At 37.1% G+C, this 18769-nt stretch overlaps 1 protein-coding gene across 2 annotated transcripts in view; it reads right to left on the bottom strand.

The window, feature by feature from the left end:
- Positions 1–10856, bottom strand: part of LOC127651744 (protocadherin Fat 1-like) — a 112444-nt gene extending 101588 nt beyond the window's left edge. For both annotated transcript variants that reach the window (XM_052137725.1, XM_052137726.1), the window contains exon 1: positions 7598–10856. In XM_052137725.1, the coding sequence (XP_051993685.1) occupies positions 7598–10856 (3259 nt within the window). The remainder of the gene's footprint in view (positions 1–7597) is intronic.
- Between the last annotated feature and the right edge of the window lie 7913 nt (positions 10857–18769).

Below are 18769 nucleotides of genomic sequence, written 5' to 3'. Positions count from 1 at the left end.
ATCTGAAATATAAAGCTACAGTATTCTCTTTGTTGCGTGTGGAGACTAATCAGACAGCTCAAATGTTTCAATCTTTAATAGACTTTCATGTTGTAAGTGACCACTCCAAGCTTTCACTGGGGGTGTAAATTGCTTAATCAAGTATTGTGTGTTCAATTGAATCTGAAACTGAGCTGACTTTATTACAAAGTAAATTGAATAAAATAGAGCAGAAATGTACTATTCTCAGAACACAAATGAGAACTGCCTGACACATGTGGTTCTTAAAAAACGTGAAGGTGAAAGTGGTGCTAGGACAAAAATGTTGCTGTTTGGGATGGGAATTGTAAGAAATTTAACGACTCAAGTTCTGATTCCTCTTAACGATTCTGGCTCCTTAAAGGAATATTCTGGGTTCAATACAAGTTAAGCTCAATCAACACCATTTGTGGAATAATGTTGATAACCACAAACATTTATTTCGACTCGTCCCTACTTTAAAAAACAAAAGAATAAAAAATTGCATTTACTCTGGACACTTACAATGGAACTGAATTGGGCCCATTTTTGTAGGGTTTACAGACAGAAATGTGATGCTTATAATTTTATGACATGCAATAATTGAGGGAAAGAACTTTTCTCTACAAGAAAATCCTAAAGGAGAACATCCGGTCATCAGTCTGTGAGCTGAAGCTCAAGCACAACTTGATTATGCAGCAAGAAATGATCCAAATCATAGGAGAAGTCCACCTCTGAATGGCTCAAAAGAAGCTAAATAAAAGTTCTGGAGTGGCCTAGACAAAGTCCTGACTTGAACCCGATTGAGATATTGTGGCAGGACCTTAAACGGGCAGTTCATGCTCGAAAATCCTCAAATGTGGCTGAACTAAAGCAGTTCTGCCAAGAAGAGAGAGACAAAATTCCACCACAGAGTTGTGAAAGACTGATCTTCAGTTATTGTAAGAGTTTGGTTGCAGTTGTTGCTGCTAAAGGTGGCACAACCAGCTATTAAGTTAAAGGAGGCAGTTCGTTTTTCACATGGGTGATGGTATAGGTGTTGGATAACTTTTTTGCTTCAATAAAAAAAATATTTTGTAAAAAAAAAATGTATTTTGTGTTTACTCAGGTTGCGTTTGTTTTATGTTATATCTTGTTTGAATACATTTTAACAGCACTGTAAATGTCATGTCTTTCTGATAGAACAAGTATTATTTGAGCTTTAATGTTTTTACAGGTGTATATATATATATTTTAGGGTTTGTTGACATTACATCATCATGGCAACGAAGTCATAGAATTTACTATAACTTTACAAGAAAAGGTTAGTAAGTGATTTTATCACACTAAAATCATGATGTTAACACACATATTGTTTATGTCTTGTGGCTATACTTTTGAAACAGTGAGTAGTTTAACGTTAACAGATTGTCCCCATTCACTCCCCTTGTAAGTGCCTCACTGCAGCCCAGATTTTTCCTTTAAAAAAAGGAGGGTCAAGTCAAAATGTAATTTTGAACATTTCTTTTATTCTACAAATTCTGCTGATTGAGCTTAACTTGTACTGAACCCGGAATATTCCTTTAACTGTTCTTTTAACAAATGTTTTAGTACTTTTGAGAAAGAAGTATTTGGGATAAGACATGTTTAATTTACCCACAACTCAATTCATAATTTACTCAATCCAACAATTCTTAATGGATTTGCATGACCTCAGTAGTCTGTTGTCATATAATGAGATCATTTCATATTTTAAAAGAACAGATTCTTGCTAAATGTGTCTTTTCAAAGACAAATTAATTAAAGATCTTTCATTCATGCATTGATTTTTTGACAATACCACTAATTACAACAAAACTCATAATGTATATTTAACACATTGTCATATCAACAACATTTTCATTGGACATTACTTGGGTTTTTTTTTATTCACAAAAATAATTTAATGACAGTCATTTGTTTGGGAGGTAGCACTGTATTATTTGCTGTGTAGCCTCAAAAGAACCGACTCATAAGTGTAATTTTTTGAGAATCGGAACTACATTGATTGATTTGTATATTTTACGCAGTAAGATTCAAAAGAAATATTTCATAAGGGTAATTTGTTCAGGAATCAGACAACATCGGTTGGCCACATGATTTGAGGAATCATTCATGTCCACAGCACTGCGGGATGAGTTGCACAGTGAAGTTTAAAATGTACAATTTCTGCATAGAGATGAATATTTTCTTCATACATCCTTTATTTAAAAATATTTTCATCCAATTTCAGGCTTTTCTGTATCTTTGAAAGCTCTGACATTTAGCCACCATCTAATAAACAATCTTTGTTTTTAGCTTTTAATTTTATTAATCAAGTGTCATTTAATATTTTTGCTGAAGTCTAAGATTCCTGACCCGTGACTTTGCTTTCCACTTTTACTTGTTCCCTTTTACACAGGAGTTTTTTTTTTTTTTTTTAATAAAGGCACCAGATTCTTTGTGCGGCTCTGGTGACATTAATCAATTTAGCAGAATACCTCAATGACTTGTGCATCTGTGCTTGTGTGTTTCATTATAGTCATTTTTTCACACACTCACCAATGGCAGAATTAGCCTGGTTCGAGCAATAATTAAAGTCTCACCAGGGCTCAACATGGCATACGGCTCTTGACATGTTTGTGAGAACTACAGATGTAAACATTGAGTATGGAGGTTCGACACACAGACACTCAGTAGAGGTCTCTAACCATTGGCTGCAGAGACAAAGCAGAAAGGCAGACCAAAAAAGAGGTCTTATAGAGTTATTACTGATGCAAATTAAACACAAAACATGTAAAATCAATGCTAAGCTCCTGAACTGTTTTTTGTAGGGAGCTTTCACTTCACACAAACAAACAAAATTACAACTATGAAGATGGCATATAAATGACGGAAGCCTCAGATTCCATTGAAGTGAAACTACTGGAGTAAAACATGTGAGGCTGAGGCAAACAAAATGGGGGGTAGAAATGAACAACGGACAACATTTAATTTGCACATTCCTTTCTGCAACCCCGCCCCCTCAGGGTATGCAGAAGTAGAGAATAAAGTGGGTAAACAACACAAACACAACCAAATCTGGCCCAGATGTGTCTGAATCCTTCCTTTGGTTTTCATTCTCGTAAAGCACGACTAAAGGTGCACACATTGCCTATGGCAATGGAGAACCCTCTTTCTTGAAATACCCATTTAGTGCAGAACAACAAATGACTCTTTATGACTACTCTCCTTTTGGATTCAGCTTTAGTTTTACGATTGATTCCTTGCATGAAATTTGATCTCCAACCCACATGTGGTGACCTCAAACCTAAACACCTCCTACCCACCCTTCCAGGTCAGTCCCTCTTCTAATCTTTCCATTCCCATGAGAGCTGCTTTTACCTCAGGCATATTTGCTTTGCTACCAGCTCTGGCAATGATCCTTAACATTGGAACTCAGAAAAGGACAATGACATCATACAATGGATCAATTTGAGGGTCTGAGAGCAGGTCACAGACTCCTGGTGACCCACATCTATAACAATAACAATGTGGAGGTCAATCACTTGGGCTCTAACACTTTTGACAATTTTTGATGATTATTATTATATAAAAAAAACTTTTAAGATTTTGTCAATTTCCAGACAAGCCTGGAAAACAACATTTTGAATATTTTCCATATGTGTTTTCATGACTTTGGGAACCCTAACTTATTCTGCACAAAGAAAAGTATGTTAGTTCAAAAATGGGATGACAAGCCTATTCAAGACACCATTTACCATTTTTTTCTTCCAAAATCAACTTGGAAAATACTGAAGTAAACCTCCATCTATTGGAAGTGCAGCAGATCCAAATCTCCATAAGACTGGGCAGGCACAATGACCGACAGATGGTCTTGTTGGGGGGGCAGCCCTATGCCAGTACATCCTGTCATGCTATATTTACCACCAAAGAAAGCAAAATTTACCAAAAAGGGATCCATAGCAGACTTTAATTTACTATCTTTGATCAACTTGGCTGGATACCTTAATATAATTACAGTGAAACTGGTAAAACAGTTTCCTCCTTAAGTAAATTTAGGGATATTTATTTTCAAGTATAAGTTGTTATGCATAAACCCAGACTTTGATTTCATGCATGCTCAACAAATAAGTAATGTATGAAATTTCACTGACCCATTTGCACATTAATCATTTAGCGCAACATAAAAACACATAAATCTGAAAGAAACTTTCAGACTTGATATTCACAGTTTTGTGAGCCTTCACATTACACTGGGTGGCCAATAGTGCTCCTTGGAATTCCAGACTGCTTATTTCAACGTTTTGGCACAGGTGCTTTGAGCGGTAAGAGTTGCTGAGAGAGGTATTAATACATTCTTTGTATAAAGATAATGAGGCCAGAAGTTGACTTTTGCCAAAGAAATGTGTTTGGGTTCAAAAAGCACCATTCCCTTACTCTCAACTGCTCAAACTATAGGGAACATAATGTAAGTGATAAGTAACCAACACTGCCAAATATTTCTGTAAATGTACAGACAAATTCCTACAGCAGTCTAATTTGATTCTTAAATATAACAGTTTTCTGTAAATGTTGCATTCTGGGAGATCTAGAGCAGGCTCACTGTGAAGTGACCAGTTTTATGGTAAATAGCTTTTATTTGGAAGGTATTATGGTAAAATTAACATAAAAAGATCATCATACCATCTTAGTAAATTACACCGAAAACTATTTTTATATGTATAATATATAGATATATATATATATATATATATATATATATATATATATATATATATATATATATATTTATATTTTTGCCAAGGTTAAATAAAACGGTGATTCTAAATTCTTACGGTTAAATTAACTGACATTTTTGATCATTGTTAATACAAGTAATACAAGAAACTAAGATTTCAACAAAAACAAAAGGAAAATAAAGCAGTAAATAGTCAAATACCCATGTCATTTCTTCAAGCCGCAGTGCATGCTGGGAAATGCTAGGCATATCACACAGTTACAGTTAATCTGTAAATATATATGGTTTACTATAAATTCAGTTATGAGCTGTATTAGCTAATACAGTGTGCAGCTGTATTAGTAGGGCTGAGTATTGATACAGATTCGATTCCGACTCACAAGCTCTCGATTCAATTCCGATTTGATTCAATATCGATTCATATGGGTATATTTCACTTAAAATGTCCCTTTTGGTTACATATGAAAGAAATGACCTCCCAGCTAATGCTGTTAATTATACAGGGGGCCTTCTAACTACATTACGAAATATTAATAATACTAAATATTTTGAAATATTTTTTCATCATTTTGGTCACATTTTGGCTTTTTAAAAATAAACAAATCCATGTGTTCAATGAATAAATAAGATTATATTTAAAATATAATATTTTATTACATGTTTATTGTTTAATTGCATAATTTCTCCTATTTACAAGTATTTGCATTGATTTAATGAACATGTGCTAAACCGGTCTCTTTAACAAAGCAGGCAGTTCTGTAAAGAGAGTCTGAGCGCATGTTAACGAGAGAGGACTTAAATGACTTTATCACATCTGTACCATGCATGATAAGAATGAAACTTTGTTATTGTTTTTAATCAACAACTAACTGTAGAGAACAGAAAGGGTATTAAAAGCGACATTACTGAATGACAAATGGGTCACGTGGACACATATTATACGGAGCAACGTTTACTCACTTGCTGCTGAATACTTCACCACTAAACTAGACAATTACTGGAGAGTGATGTAGGCTAAACATTTAGCAGCAAGTTGTCAAAAATATACATTTTAGTTGCATAGCATGAAATTTGGTTGCAAATGTCAGTGATTTCCTCTCATTGTACTGGATTGTTGTACATAGAGTAAAAGATCGATCTTGAGATTTAAGAATCAATATTGAGATCATTCAAATGAAGATAGAAATGCATCATAAAATCAATATTTTACCCACCCCTATATATTAGTACAGTGTTTTACTGAAATGTACTATACAGTGTAAATTTAAGACTTTTTAAGACCGCCCATACCAAATCAAACCCACTACAATTACAATAAATAAAGTTTAAAATACTTTCCACATATATATCAAATTAAAATTGCTTTATGTACCATTATATAAATAAATTTAATTTAGAGATCGACGACTACTGGATTTTGCTGATACAATGATGTGTTGAAAGAAAGAATTAATCTGCCAATATTTTTAAAAATTTATAGCCTACATTAAATGTTCTTAGTCCATCCTTTGATGTGGAGGGCCAGACAGAGGCTTCAAGAGTACACATTTAATTAAATTCCATATACAGTTTATGGTGCAACCAAAATACTAATAACCAGGGAGAGAGAAAAATATATTTGATTCATAGCATGGAACTTTAATCTTTAAAGGCTAAAATATAACAGGAACTCTTATTTTGAAATGCTCTTCACTGTTTCCAGCTGCTCATTCAAACAGATAAGGGAAATAAAATGTGCACTCCAAAAATAATCTACAATAAATTACAATATAAACAATTAAAAGTACACATTGTCATATTTCCTCAACATTATATCATCATCATCAGATCATTAGTAATAGCTTGTCATAAATTTCTGATATAGCCTAATGATTGTGAACTGCTCTGCAACAGCTGAAAACACTCACAAGCCCCCGAGTGCTTGAAAGAAATACAAGTGCCGCGTTTTCAAGGATGCAGAACAGGCATTTATTTAATTCAATTGTATTCTTTTAAAGCTTGATAATCACATTAGGTCATATCAAGATTCCTGTCTTTCCGCCTCTGAATTTAATTATCTTCAAATGATAATTAAGACTTCTGTTGTATCATTTAAGATATTTAAGACTTTTTATTACCTTAAATTTTGGAAAACGGAATTTAAGACGTTTTAAGACTTTTCAAGGATCCACAGGATAACAGTAAGAGCTATATATACATATATACCTGTACTGTACAACATTGCTGACAGAATTGAACTGTAATTACTTTGAAAAAGTGTAGCTGCCAGTATTTGATGAATACAGTGAATAACTGTGTCTGAGCTTTACAGTATGTGTGCTGTATATTTGCAGTAAAATGCTAAGATGAAATTGTTTACAGTGTATGGCCTAAATAGTAAAATAATCACTGCTTGGTTTTCTTATTAAAAAATAGAAATATACAATAAAGACTCAAGTGAAAATATATGTGTACACGGAAGTTGGGGGAGGAGAGGGCGAACAATCCTCTTAATACCACGGCAACTAGTTTGGAATGTCTACAGCAGTTCTGAGAGGCAGCTGCTCCATCTGTTCCTGCCAGCAATTCTTTCCCCACAGGCAGAAAAATGAAAAGAATCAGGATGCTCCTCATCAGCTCATTCAAAGACATCCAACTGCTACCACCAACCTGCGCAAGTATCCAACTGATGCTGCACAAAATATAAATCCCTCTTTCTGTACACTCTAATACATCAAGTCCTTTCACATTTTCACCCTTCATATCACTGTACACTTTAATGCATAAGAGACTTGTTGCTTGAATAATTCATGACTCAACAAATCATCCCCCACATCCCTCCCCAGTCTTGGAACATATATAAAAGAAAGGGAGATAACTTACCAGTTTCTTCATCGATAATAAAGATCCCCAGGCCTGACCCATCCCGAATGGAGTAACGGATATCTCCGTCTCTTCCTTTATCCTCGTCCTGAGCAGTGATTTTCATCACTGATGTTCCAATGGGCACATCCTCTTTGATAAATCCCTTATCCACAAATGATGGGAACAACGGTCTGAACAGATTCTCGTTCACGTCCACTACCTCCACATCAATGTGACAACTTGAGGACAAAGATATGGGTTTCCCTTTGTCTTTTGCTCTTGCTGTAAGACTGTACACCTGCTTTTTCTCATAATCCAGATTCTGCACAATTCGCACAGCACCACTCAATTTGTCCACTTCAAATTTCCCATCCCCATTGTCTATGAGGCTATATCGTACCTGGCTAGAAGGTCCAACATCAGGGTCATGAGCTTCCAGCCACATTATAACAGTACCAATGGGTAGATCCTCCCGTACTTTGACCTGATAGTTTGGGGGAATGAATTTTGGAGGGTTGTCATTGACATCCTCCAGTGTGATTTTAAGTAACACAGTTGAAATAAGCTGAGGTTCTGCAGTGGACTGATCACGAGCTGCTATTTGAATCACAAAATAGGGTTGCATCTCACGGTCTAAAGGCTTCTTCACCGTAACAATACCTGTCTCCGTATCAATAGCAAATTGATCTGTGTCAGCCAATATGGAGTATCTGACCACCCCATTATCCCTAAGATCTTTATCTTTTGCTTCAACTTGAATGATTTCAGTGCCAACAGCAGTGCTCTCGCTGATTTCCACAGAGTATGTGTCCTGCAAAAACTTAGGGCTGTTGTCATTAGCATCCAGAATCTTTACATCAAGAAGGCGTGAAGATGACTTCTGGGGTATTCCAAGGTCATACACAGTAATGTTCAATGTATAGTGATCGGTTGTTTCTCTATCAAGCGGAGCATATACTTTGAGCCATCCACTGTCCATGTCAATAACAAAACGACTATCTGCGTCACCCCCAGAGATAACGTAAACCAGTTTTCCATTAAAACCACTATCAGAATCTGAGGCACTAAGATGGACAATCCTAGCCCCAACAGGCAAGTCTTCTTTAACCTCAGTCACACTGGGAAACGTTTCTACGAATTGGGGTGCAAAGCGGTTCACAGAGTGAAAGTCTTGGAAGTTGTCTTCGGGTTCACTTTGGCTGTGGATCTTGCTACCTTTCAGGAGCTTTTCAGCCAGCATGCTGGCGACTCCAGTATCAACACATTTTACTTGGACTGGTTTATGTGCTGTAACCACAGTAATGTTCAAAAACATGGGCTGAGTTTCATGTTCTCCATCACTGGCTATGATCTGCAAGCTGTGAACAGACACTTTTGCAGCCTCACCCTCACTCAACGGCTGCTTCAAAGACAGCACGCCTGAGTTTAGATTCAGATTGAAAAGATTCAAGTAATTACCAGCTTTTACTGTGTACCGCACCAGCTGCAACTCATCAGCATCTATAGCAGACACAGTTGTGATCTGCTCACCAACACCATGGTCTCTTGGTACTGTAACGTCACAGTCCACATTTTCAAAAAGTGGCTTGTTGTCATTTAGGTTGTTAAGCATAACTGTAACCTGAGTTTCCACCTCACGGCGGAAAGGAGAACCCCAGTCTGATGCCCGTACTTTCAAAGTATAAATTCTTGGCATAAGTTCATAATCCAAAAGCTCTGAAGTACTGATGACACCAGAGAAGTAATCAATTACAAATGGCTGAGGATTCACATTGGTGATACTGTAAGTGACATATCCATTCTCCCCACTGTCTAAATCAGTGGCTTTCACTGTTACTACACTAGCACCTATTGGCATATTTTCATCAACACTAGCTTTGTAAGATGTCTGTTTGAATTCTGGGGCATTGTTGTTCAAATCGATCACATCAATAATGACTTTAGTTGATGCTTTTTTGTCACTGGTCACAACTTCGAATTCATATCTGGACACAGAGTCTGCATGTAGGGGCCCAGCTGTTGTGATCAAGCCGGAATCTGCATTAATAGTAAAATGATTTTTATCCAATTTGTGTCTAAATGCATATTTAAGTTGAGGATACTTTGGCACTGCTGTTACCATTACAACAGGTGTGTGTAGTGGAGCAAATTCACTCACATTGACTCTGTAAATAGCTTGGTTGAATTTAGGCAACCCTACTTTAAACTGGGGGGATGTGACATGGATGACTTTTGCAGCTGAAAACTGGGGTGGACTTCCTTTGTCTTTGGCTTGCAATGTTAAGTTGTATCCAAAGGGTTGACTATCCCAGTCCACCTGCTTAACCGCTTTGATTTTGTATTCCTTGCTGCCTGGACTTGTCCTCGTGGCCTTAAACTGCTGAAGAGGGTCACCTGCAACTACGGTGAGAGACGCAATTTCACCATTAGCTCCTTGGTCGTTGTCTTCAACATTCACAATAGCATAAGTAGGGTCCTTGTCGGTGTCTGACGGTGCTAGTGTTACTACAGTAATGACTGGTGCATGCTCATTGGCCTGCTCCACTCGTACTGTTAGTTTAGCCATGCTGCTAAACCCACTGCTACCATACAGCTTCATACCTCGATCCACTGCTAAAATCTCTAATTCATACTGCTTTGTCTCAGAATAGTCCAGTTTTCCAGTTAGCGTAACCACACCGCTTGTGGGGTGGACCGAAAACATATCTGTCCACTCCCTGAAGCTGTAGTAGTACTCTCCGTTCGTACCAATGTCTGCATCCGTAGCCATCACCTTGGCTACACTTGTGCGAATAGCTGCATTTTCAGGTAAAGATACGCTATAAGAAGTTGGGGAGAACAGTGGCCTAAGATCATTTGTGTCCAGTACCTGAATCCTGACTCTTGTCTGAGCCTCAGCATTTGAGTTCTTTTCCATGGCTTTGACTGTGAGAATATAGTGGTCTCTAACCTCCCTATTAAGATTGGCACTGCTACCTCCTTTGGTCCTTATTCGCAAAAAACTAAAGTCTCCCAATTGGTACTCCTCAGCTTTAAGCAGGTTTTCGTTGTCTCCCGACACAATTTTGTACCGTATTTCCCATGTAGGGTCTGTGATGTAGATTCCCATTTTGACAGGACTTTCCACATAGGTTTTAGCAGCAGAGTTCTCATAAATGGTGGCATTGTAAACAGATTGGGTAAATTGAGGGACAGGCGCTGTGTCAAGGCTTTGGTTCCTGGTGCAGCCGCACAGGAGCAGCAGAACCACCAGCAGTGAAGTCACGTGGTTCTGCATGTTTGCAGAGCACTCTTCACTGAAACTGTGGAGAATAAGGAGACAAAGTTTAGAGTTATATAATACAGTTCCCTCTGAAATAATGTTCCTGATCAATTCTCGTGCATGGTATGTAGAGCTGAAATAATTAGACAACGTTATCGACAACGTCGACAATAAAAATTGTCAACAATTTGTGGCCAATAGTCATTTGATCTAATTAATGTAACATGAGGTCACATTAAACTCTAATGATGATGTGCGAGAGCAGCACTGCAGTTCAAATAATATGGAAACAGTTCATGTAAATAACTACAAACTCCAAAATTAGCATTTATCAGTGCTACTCTTCTATGATAAGAGAATTTTCATTTTTGGACAAACTATCCCTTTAATGAGTTACAAGATACAAATCTGTCCAAAATGTTAAAAAAAAAAAAAATAACAGCAGCAAAAGATTGTGCAAGTCTTTTTATTCTATCTAAAGGGGAGGGATTGAAACTGCACCCAGCTAATGTACACTCTGTCGCAGGGATGCACGTCCCTCAAGTGCATGCACTTAATGCAGCTCGATTATAATGTGATGGCTCGTGACTTATTGTATCATAATATATGTGTAACTGCATTTTTTATCGTTAAGAATATTGGCAATACGCAGCTTTATTAATAATAAAGAGTTTGTTTTTTGTGAGTTAAAGATGGATTGAAGTGAACAGTAAAGTGAGAGAGGGTAGTCTTCTCCCCTTTATACACTGCAACAAAATACATTTTTGATTTGTTTGTTTTTTTTGGCTTGTTTTTCAATATAAATATCTAAAACTCCTTTGAAACATCATACATTTTCTTTAACAGCTATACTACAGAAGAAAAATAATTTTATCTGAGAATGTTGAATATAATATTAAAAATACAAATATTTTAAAATATCTTAAACTCCTTTAAAAAGATGCATTTACCTGAGAAGAAGCATATAAGATATTTAGACTTGCTTTTATAGAATAAAAGTATATTTTGTCTTTACTGCACTCGCAGAAGTGTAACCAAGTGATAAAATACACTTATATTTAAGATATGTTCTCTTAAAGCAAACCTAAATATTTTACATGTTGCTTCTCAAGCATCCATTTCAAAAACTGTTTTTTTTTTTTATTTTTTTATAAAATTTTAGTTTTATAATTAAATAAATTAATATGTTGGCACAAATATATTTTTGTCTACAAAACTCATTTAAAACATTTAAGCATACGTCTTCAGATCAAAAGGTTTTTAAGATCATGACAAACATTTCAGGTATGTGACCCCAAACTTTTGAACAGTAGTGTACCTCTAAACAGACAGCATAAATTACTATAAATCACATGAACGTCAACATTTAATCTGTATGCATGTTTTTGGAACATCATGGCTTGGAACAGATGCGATTAGTAAATCAGTGTCCACAGAAGCATGTGCTAGCTTTTTGTCAGTGTTTACAGCTTCTCCATTCTGTATAGACACTATGACACCAGATAGGCCAAATGATATATTGCTGTGAACACTGTTAGGATGGAAGTGTCTTTCGTGTATATATACAAAGTCACATTCCACTGAATCCTGAATAAATTATACTATATTCTTGAATGCTCCTGCCATATATGCTCCTGCTCCTGCCGTAAAGAGTTGTATTCAATACCATGTTCGTTTAAAAAGAAAAAGATTAAGAATGGTGATGAAGGGAAAAATATGAACAGCTGAAAAGCTGATTAAATTACATGTATGTAGTAAAACTACTATTTTTTTACATTTCATGCACGCCATTCTGAGACTTAGCAGTTCAGTGGTGGTGTTTCTATTGCAATATCAATTCATAAAACATGTCTTAATGTCAAGCAAATGCAACATTGTATTCAATCTGTTATTATCAGTTAGTAATGCGCGTATTATATTTTGTCTATCTTAATAATCAACACATAATGAAAGTACAATTTGCGAGGCTAGCCATATTATATAAATCGCAAGAAAACTTTATGCGTCCGTATCTATTTGCATTAAGTAAATTATTTAGAGTCCCACAAATTCGGTCAGCTTTCCTACAGCACATGAGAACCGATACAAGCACAAACGATGAATTCGAATAAAACGTTAATACAGCATTTAACATTAGTATGTGATTTTATGTGGAAAAGCATTTACAGCTTCACACTGCATGAACGAGTGCTTGAGATTTCAACACTTATCCAATATCCTCGCGACTATTCGTACCCTCGAGCGTATAAAAACCAGCGAGAGACTCACGCAGTCAGTCAGTATCGTTCAATTCAGAAACGAAATCCTTCTGAGACTTAGCTTTTTCGGCTGTATCAAAGAACGTCACAAACTATGTTGTTGCCACACAAAACAACATTAGGTTTAGAAATGTTCACATAACACGGAGACCTGCCGTTAGCTCTCCTAACTATGCGGTAATTTAGCTTATTGTAATTGAAACAAAATAACAAAGTAACAAAAGAAGAGCTGCTGTTGTTAAAATTTATCCCCCCATCCCCCTCAGGTCCGTCAGTTTCTATTCATTTCACGTCGCCACACTGATGCTTTCATGCGCCGACCAGATATAGGCTATTGACTGGTCCCATTCGAAAGCAATTAGCCGACAACTCTGGACAGCTTATCTTAAATAATTCAAACTCAAACGAACACATTGAGTATTCAAACAGCTTTGCCAAGCCACGGCCAACTTCAAAGCTGCCCTACTGTAAAGACTCCCAACAGCAACTTGCAAGCGAGCAGTTAAACTTTTACGCATTTCTGAAAATAGCACTGAACTAGAAAGCTTGGCGTCAACAATTAAGAAGTTCTCGCGTCATTCTATGCATCCCCTGTCATACATACCTATTCCAACACTAACGTCCTTTGTTTGGTGGCTTTTCGTGAAGTTTATTAGTCCCGAACGTCTGCATGATACCGACAGTCTCAGCTGCACTCTCCAATTCACTCTGAACAACTCTCCTTTCCTACACTCTCTCTGTGTCTCACACAACACATACAAAGCGCTCCTAGTATCACTCCGCGCTCCCTGTATGGATCTACTTCCTATTGGCATGACGATGAAACAGCCGTCTTCTCCCTTCACAGTGGGACGGGAGAAGTGTTTGATGTTTTATTTTACGTGCCAGTCCTCTGAGGAGATATGCTGCATCATAAGTTCTCGGTACAAAGCAGATAAATTATCTCCTGAACACGCAAATCATAATTTGGGTTATCAGACGTGACAAAAGCCCCCCCGCGCACTTTAGATGTTGAGGTTCATTTATCGAAAATAAATGTTCAAATGCACAGCAACTTGACATACCACATAAAAACTGCGGGAAAGTTTAATAGTTAGACGGAAACCGTTGTTAAAGCGTGGCTCTAGCTGCTAGCACCGCACACATGCATACTGTTGCTCGCGAATGATGGCGCTGTCTCACTGCCGTATGGCAGAGCTCGAGCGATCCACGAGGCTGGCTGTGCGCTCTAAACCTCAATCTGTGCAACTCACTTTAAAATGCTTACAACGAGTTGCGTGTGCCCACTGAATCTACATGACCATTTATCATTATGCGTAATGGAATTATGGTGATTATGATATTTATTGTTGACAGTAAGTTACAGAGGAGTTGTGATTGTTATAACAACAGTACTGTTAATAATAGTACAAATGTTTATTACTATTATTATTGATGTTGTTGTGCATTTTGTATTGAAACAAAATGATTGCATGTGGCAAAGTTGAAAATCTTTTTTAAAAGAAGCTCACCAGATTCAGCGGGCAAAAGCCGCCTCTCCAAAGTTGCGTCTAAACGATCGCCAGGACGTGTATGCTAAAAGAGTATGTGCGCATATTTTCGCATGAAGATTCCGTTGGAACAGGTTATATATCCGACTTGTACATTTACATAACCTCTACATTTCCTTATACGTGCGAAATCCTCACGAGCTGCCTTCCACACAGCCACGCGTGCAGACATCCACTTTACTCACTCAGAGTCAGAGAGCTCGTGCGCTCCTCCGGGATGCCTGGCTGGATTTTCGCCGCTGTGACGTCACCTCTCTCTCTCTCTCTCTCTCTCTCTCTCTCTCTCTCTCTCTCTCTCTCTCTCTCTCTCTCTCTCTCTCTCTCTCTCTCTCTCTCTCTCTCTCTCTCTCTCTCTCTCTCTCTCTCTCTCTCTCTGAGGAGCAGATCATTTGATTCAGTGATCTTAACTCACCTCTGCCATGGCGTACACTTTGACGTTTTGCACCGGCAGTGAACGCTGTTCATTGAATTATCAGTGTAATGGAACTTCTTAACTTCAGATTTCAGCAGTCCGTGGTGTTCCATTACATCGGGATCGATAGAATAGAGCTTTTCGCTTCTCAAATAGTCATTTTATTCAGTTTAAAAGTTAAATTATATAATCAGTTTGAAAGTGGGAAAGATCTTATATAATACCAGTATATTGACCTTGGGTTTACACTGTGAACCCTAATGGGGTGGAAATAATCACCATAATAACACACTACTGAGTAGGCTACAAAATTAGGCTACATGGAATACCCACAATGCCTTGGTCAAATGGTACATGTGGGAGCATTTAAATTATCAAGAATTCAGAGGGTTTAGCTCTTTAGTATTATTATATATGTTGTTATTGCAAACTGTGTGTGATGTCATCATTAGGGTGATCATGTCCTCTGTTTGGACCATGTTTGCACAATGAGTTGTTTTTGTGCATGTGCATCTGAAATACAGACTTATATGTATTTCTGTGGAGAAATATGGTTATTTAATGACTGAACTAGATTTAGTTATAATCTTCATTATTTAACCTTGGTTAGTGTATGATGTAAATTTGAGGATCATCTATTAAAATTAATAAACTGAATCAAGAACATTTAAATAGTAAACCAGAGTTTAAATCTACTTGCATGTATAGTAATTACCTTAACTTAAATTGTTAAGTTAATACTTTATGAACACCTAGTTAATTACTCAAGTTTTGGTGATGCCATAACTCAATTCAACTGAGAGAATGAGTTTAATCAATCAATTAAGTAGAGTAACATTTTTAGGGTTTTCAGTCTAAAAGATTACTTAAAAAATGTAATCTTTGCTGTAAATGGACTGTGACATGCTGCTTACTTGAGAGTCTGTGGTGATCCACTACATTGGGATCGATAAAATAGGGCTTCTTGCCTCTCAAACAGACATTTTATTCAGTTTAATAGTTACATTATATGATCAGCCTGAGATATTTTGATTATATAAAGCCAGTATATTGACCTCTGGGTTTAAACATTTGCTTGTCTCTGAGAAAATCCTTAAATCTTTGTTGTTGCTGGACTGTGGCATGCTGCTTAAATGAGAGCACCTGATGTTCAATGAGTTTAGACTCATAAAACTTATGCCCAGGGGCTGTGTGAATGAGAGGCATCAGGTCCCGTGTGTATGCCTGTTCATGTGTCCCCAACTCCTCCTCTGTCCATTTATTGGGATTTATCGGGAAGCAAGTTCGTTCATTCAGTCACCCCTCACCATTGCAAATAAAGCATCTCCATATGTGCACGCACACTGCTTCACTCTGATCCCCCCATAAAGGTTTAATTGGATTCCATCAGGGGATGTGAGGGAGCCGGCTGGTGCTTTTGATTCTAGTGCAGAAACATTCTGTTGCTGGTCTGGAGTTTGCAGAGCGCTGGTCCTAAGAGAGAACAGCAGGCTGGGAGGAAGTGCTTGCAAGTGTTTGAGACCTTAACAAATCCTGGATTTTTTACATCAGCTTCTCAGAACACTGGTCATGTGTTTTTATATTTTTACTGCTCTTTAAAAGACAGTTTAGACAGATAGACTCCTGTTCAAATTCCATTCAATAATACATTAGCATAAATAATTAATTAAAAAAATAGAGCACCACACTTACTTTCCACCACTTTCTCCGTATTATTTACCATGTAACATGCACATGATTATCTAATTAAGGTGGATTTTCTGGTTGAGACTTTGTTCTGAAAAGACATTTTCATGCTCCACAGCTATTGGAATATTTATATACTGTATGTATGCAATCAGCATAATCTGAATAAAAAGACTTGCAAAATCTTTTGCTGCTGTTCATTTTTCTTTTAATTCTTGACAGTATTTTTTCCTTTAACTAATTTGTATCTTGTAACTCATAAAAGGGATAGTTTGTCCAGAAATGAAAATTCTCTTATCATTTACTCACCCTCATGCCATCCCACACACATATTATATCGCTTTTGAAGATATGGATAATGGATTCTGTTTCCTTTATGTGCTTTTTGGAGCTACAAAGGTCTGATCACAATTCACTTGCATTGTATGGACCTACAGAGCTGAGATATTCTTCTAAAAATCTTTGTTTGTGTTCTGGAGAAGAAAGAAAGTCATACACATCGGGGATGGCATGAGAGTATTTAAATATTTGGGTGTACTATCACTTTAAGTCTCATTCATGTCATTAACCATAACATGCATTCATGATGAATTGCAAAATGTAGGTCATGAGACTCTCTTACAAATGTACACCATGATGGTTCTTTAATTATTTTTTAATTATTAGTAAAATATAAAGTTTTATCCTATCTCCAAAAAAAATCTCCTACTCTATCTGGTATCAGAATTCAGTATGATCACACAGGAAATCAGAATGTTTGGTCAGAATGTTTTGCCTTTTATATTAAATATTATAATATAAAGTGCAGAATTTTGGACAAGCAACACAATATGGCGAATGTTCATGCTCAGAAAATCGCCCAAACTGTGCCTTTGACGTCCCATCCTAGATAGTACATTTGTCAAGAAGTAAGTGAAAGAGTGCTGTTTTGGTCATGGTACTGCATACACTGATATATAAACATTTGACCTGTAACAAACTTTTTGTAAGATCACTCTGCCGAATTACTTTTCTTTTGATATGTGCAGTCGTAAATGACTGTTCACTTATAGTGGTATCTCTATAATAAGGTGTTCACATTACTCAAAATTCTGACAGCTCTCTAGGGCCCGAGGTGAGAGGGGGGCTGTGATGGCCGACTAAAAGGGAAAGATAGAAACAACAGTGGGGCCAGTGGGCGAAGAAAAATACCTAGGGTGACCAGATTCCTGCTTGACATAAAAATTGATGTATCCTTACCTTGGCACAGATCAATGCGAAGTAGAGGGTGCATCTGCATCTGTAACTGTTGTCACCTTGTACTTTTTGCTGGCAGAAATTTTTCACAGTGAGCTCTTGTCTTTCAAGAGTTTATTTTAAAATGCATAGCAGTCCAGCCCAAAATTAAGACAAAAGAAAAGCATTGCCTTCATGACTGTTACACTGAGTCGAGATTTATCCAGTGTCCATGCTGCGTCTATTAATGAGAACACACGCTCCACAGATGCAGATGTCCCAGGCAGGCATAAAACAAACACCACGACCTTGGCTAAGACTCGAAGTTGATGGTCTTGCTCTCTAGCCCACGAAAAATGTCTGTCCATCTCTCAGACATGGTCGTCTTGTTCATGTTCCACTTAGTGATGTGATGAGTGGCAATGTTTCTTGCAAGCCCACTCATCAAAAAGCTTGGTTTCGTCAGTCAAACTGAGAGTGGGGATTCTGGAGTAGAAGTGTTCGAGGATGCTCTGAATGTCTTTCCACTCTGGGATGTCTCTCAGTAGGGCCCACTCAAGTTGTTCTGTTTTCTCCAATGAGCGGCTCCAATTTTGTAGGTAATCTACCGATGCTGAATAAAAGTTTCTCACAGTGCAAAATAAATCATCCACTCACATGTCACCAGGGGTGTAAAGTAACGAATTACAAATATTCACGTTACTGTAACTAACTACATTTTCACAAGAATTTTACTTTTTAAGTAGTTTAAAATGTTTTATACTTTTACTTGAGTACATTATAAGTGCTGTAATTGTACTTTTAATG

The sequence above is a fragment of the Xyrauchen texanus genome, chromosome 11 (assembly GCF_025860055.1).
Source record: "Xyrauchen texanus isolate HMW12.3.18 chromosome 11, RBS_HiC_50CHRs, whole genome shotgun sequence".
Classification (NCBI taxonomy): domain Eukaryota; kingdom Metazoa; phylum Chordata; class Actinopteri; order Cypriniformes; family Catostomidae; genus Xyrauchen; species Xyrauchen texanus.
Note: the sequence above shows the minus strand (reverse complement) of the source record. Positions and strands in the feature narration are given on the sequence as shown.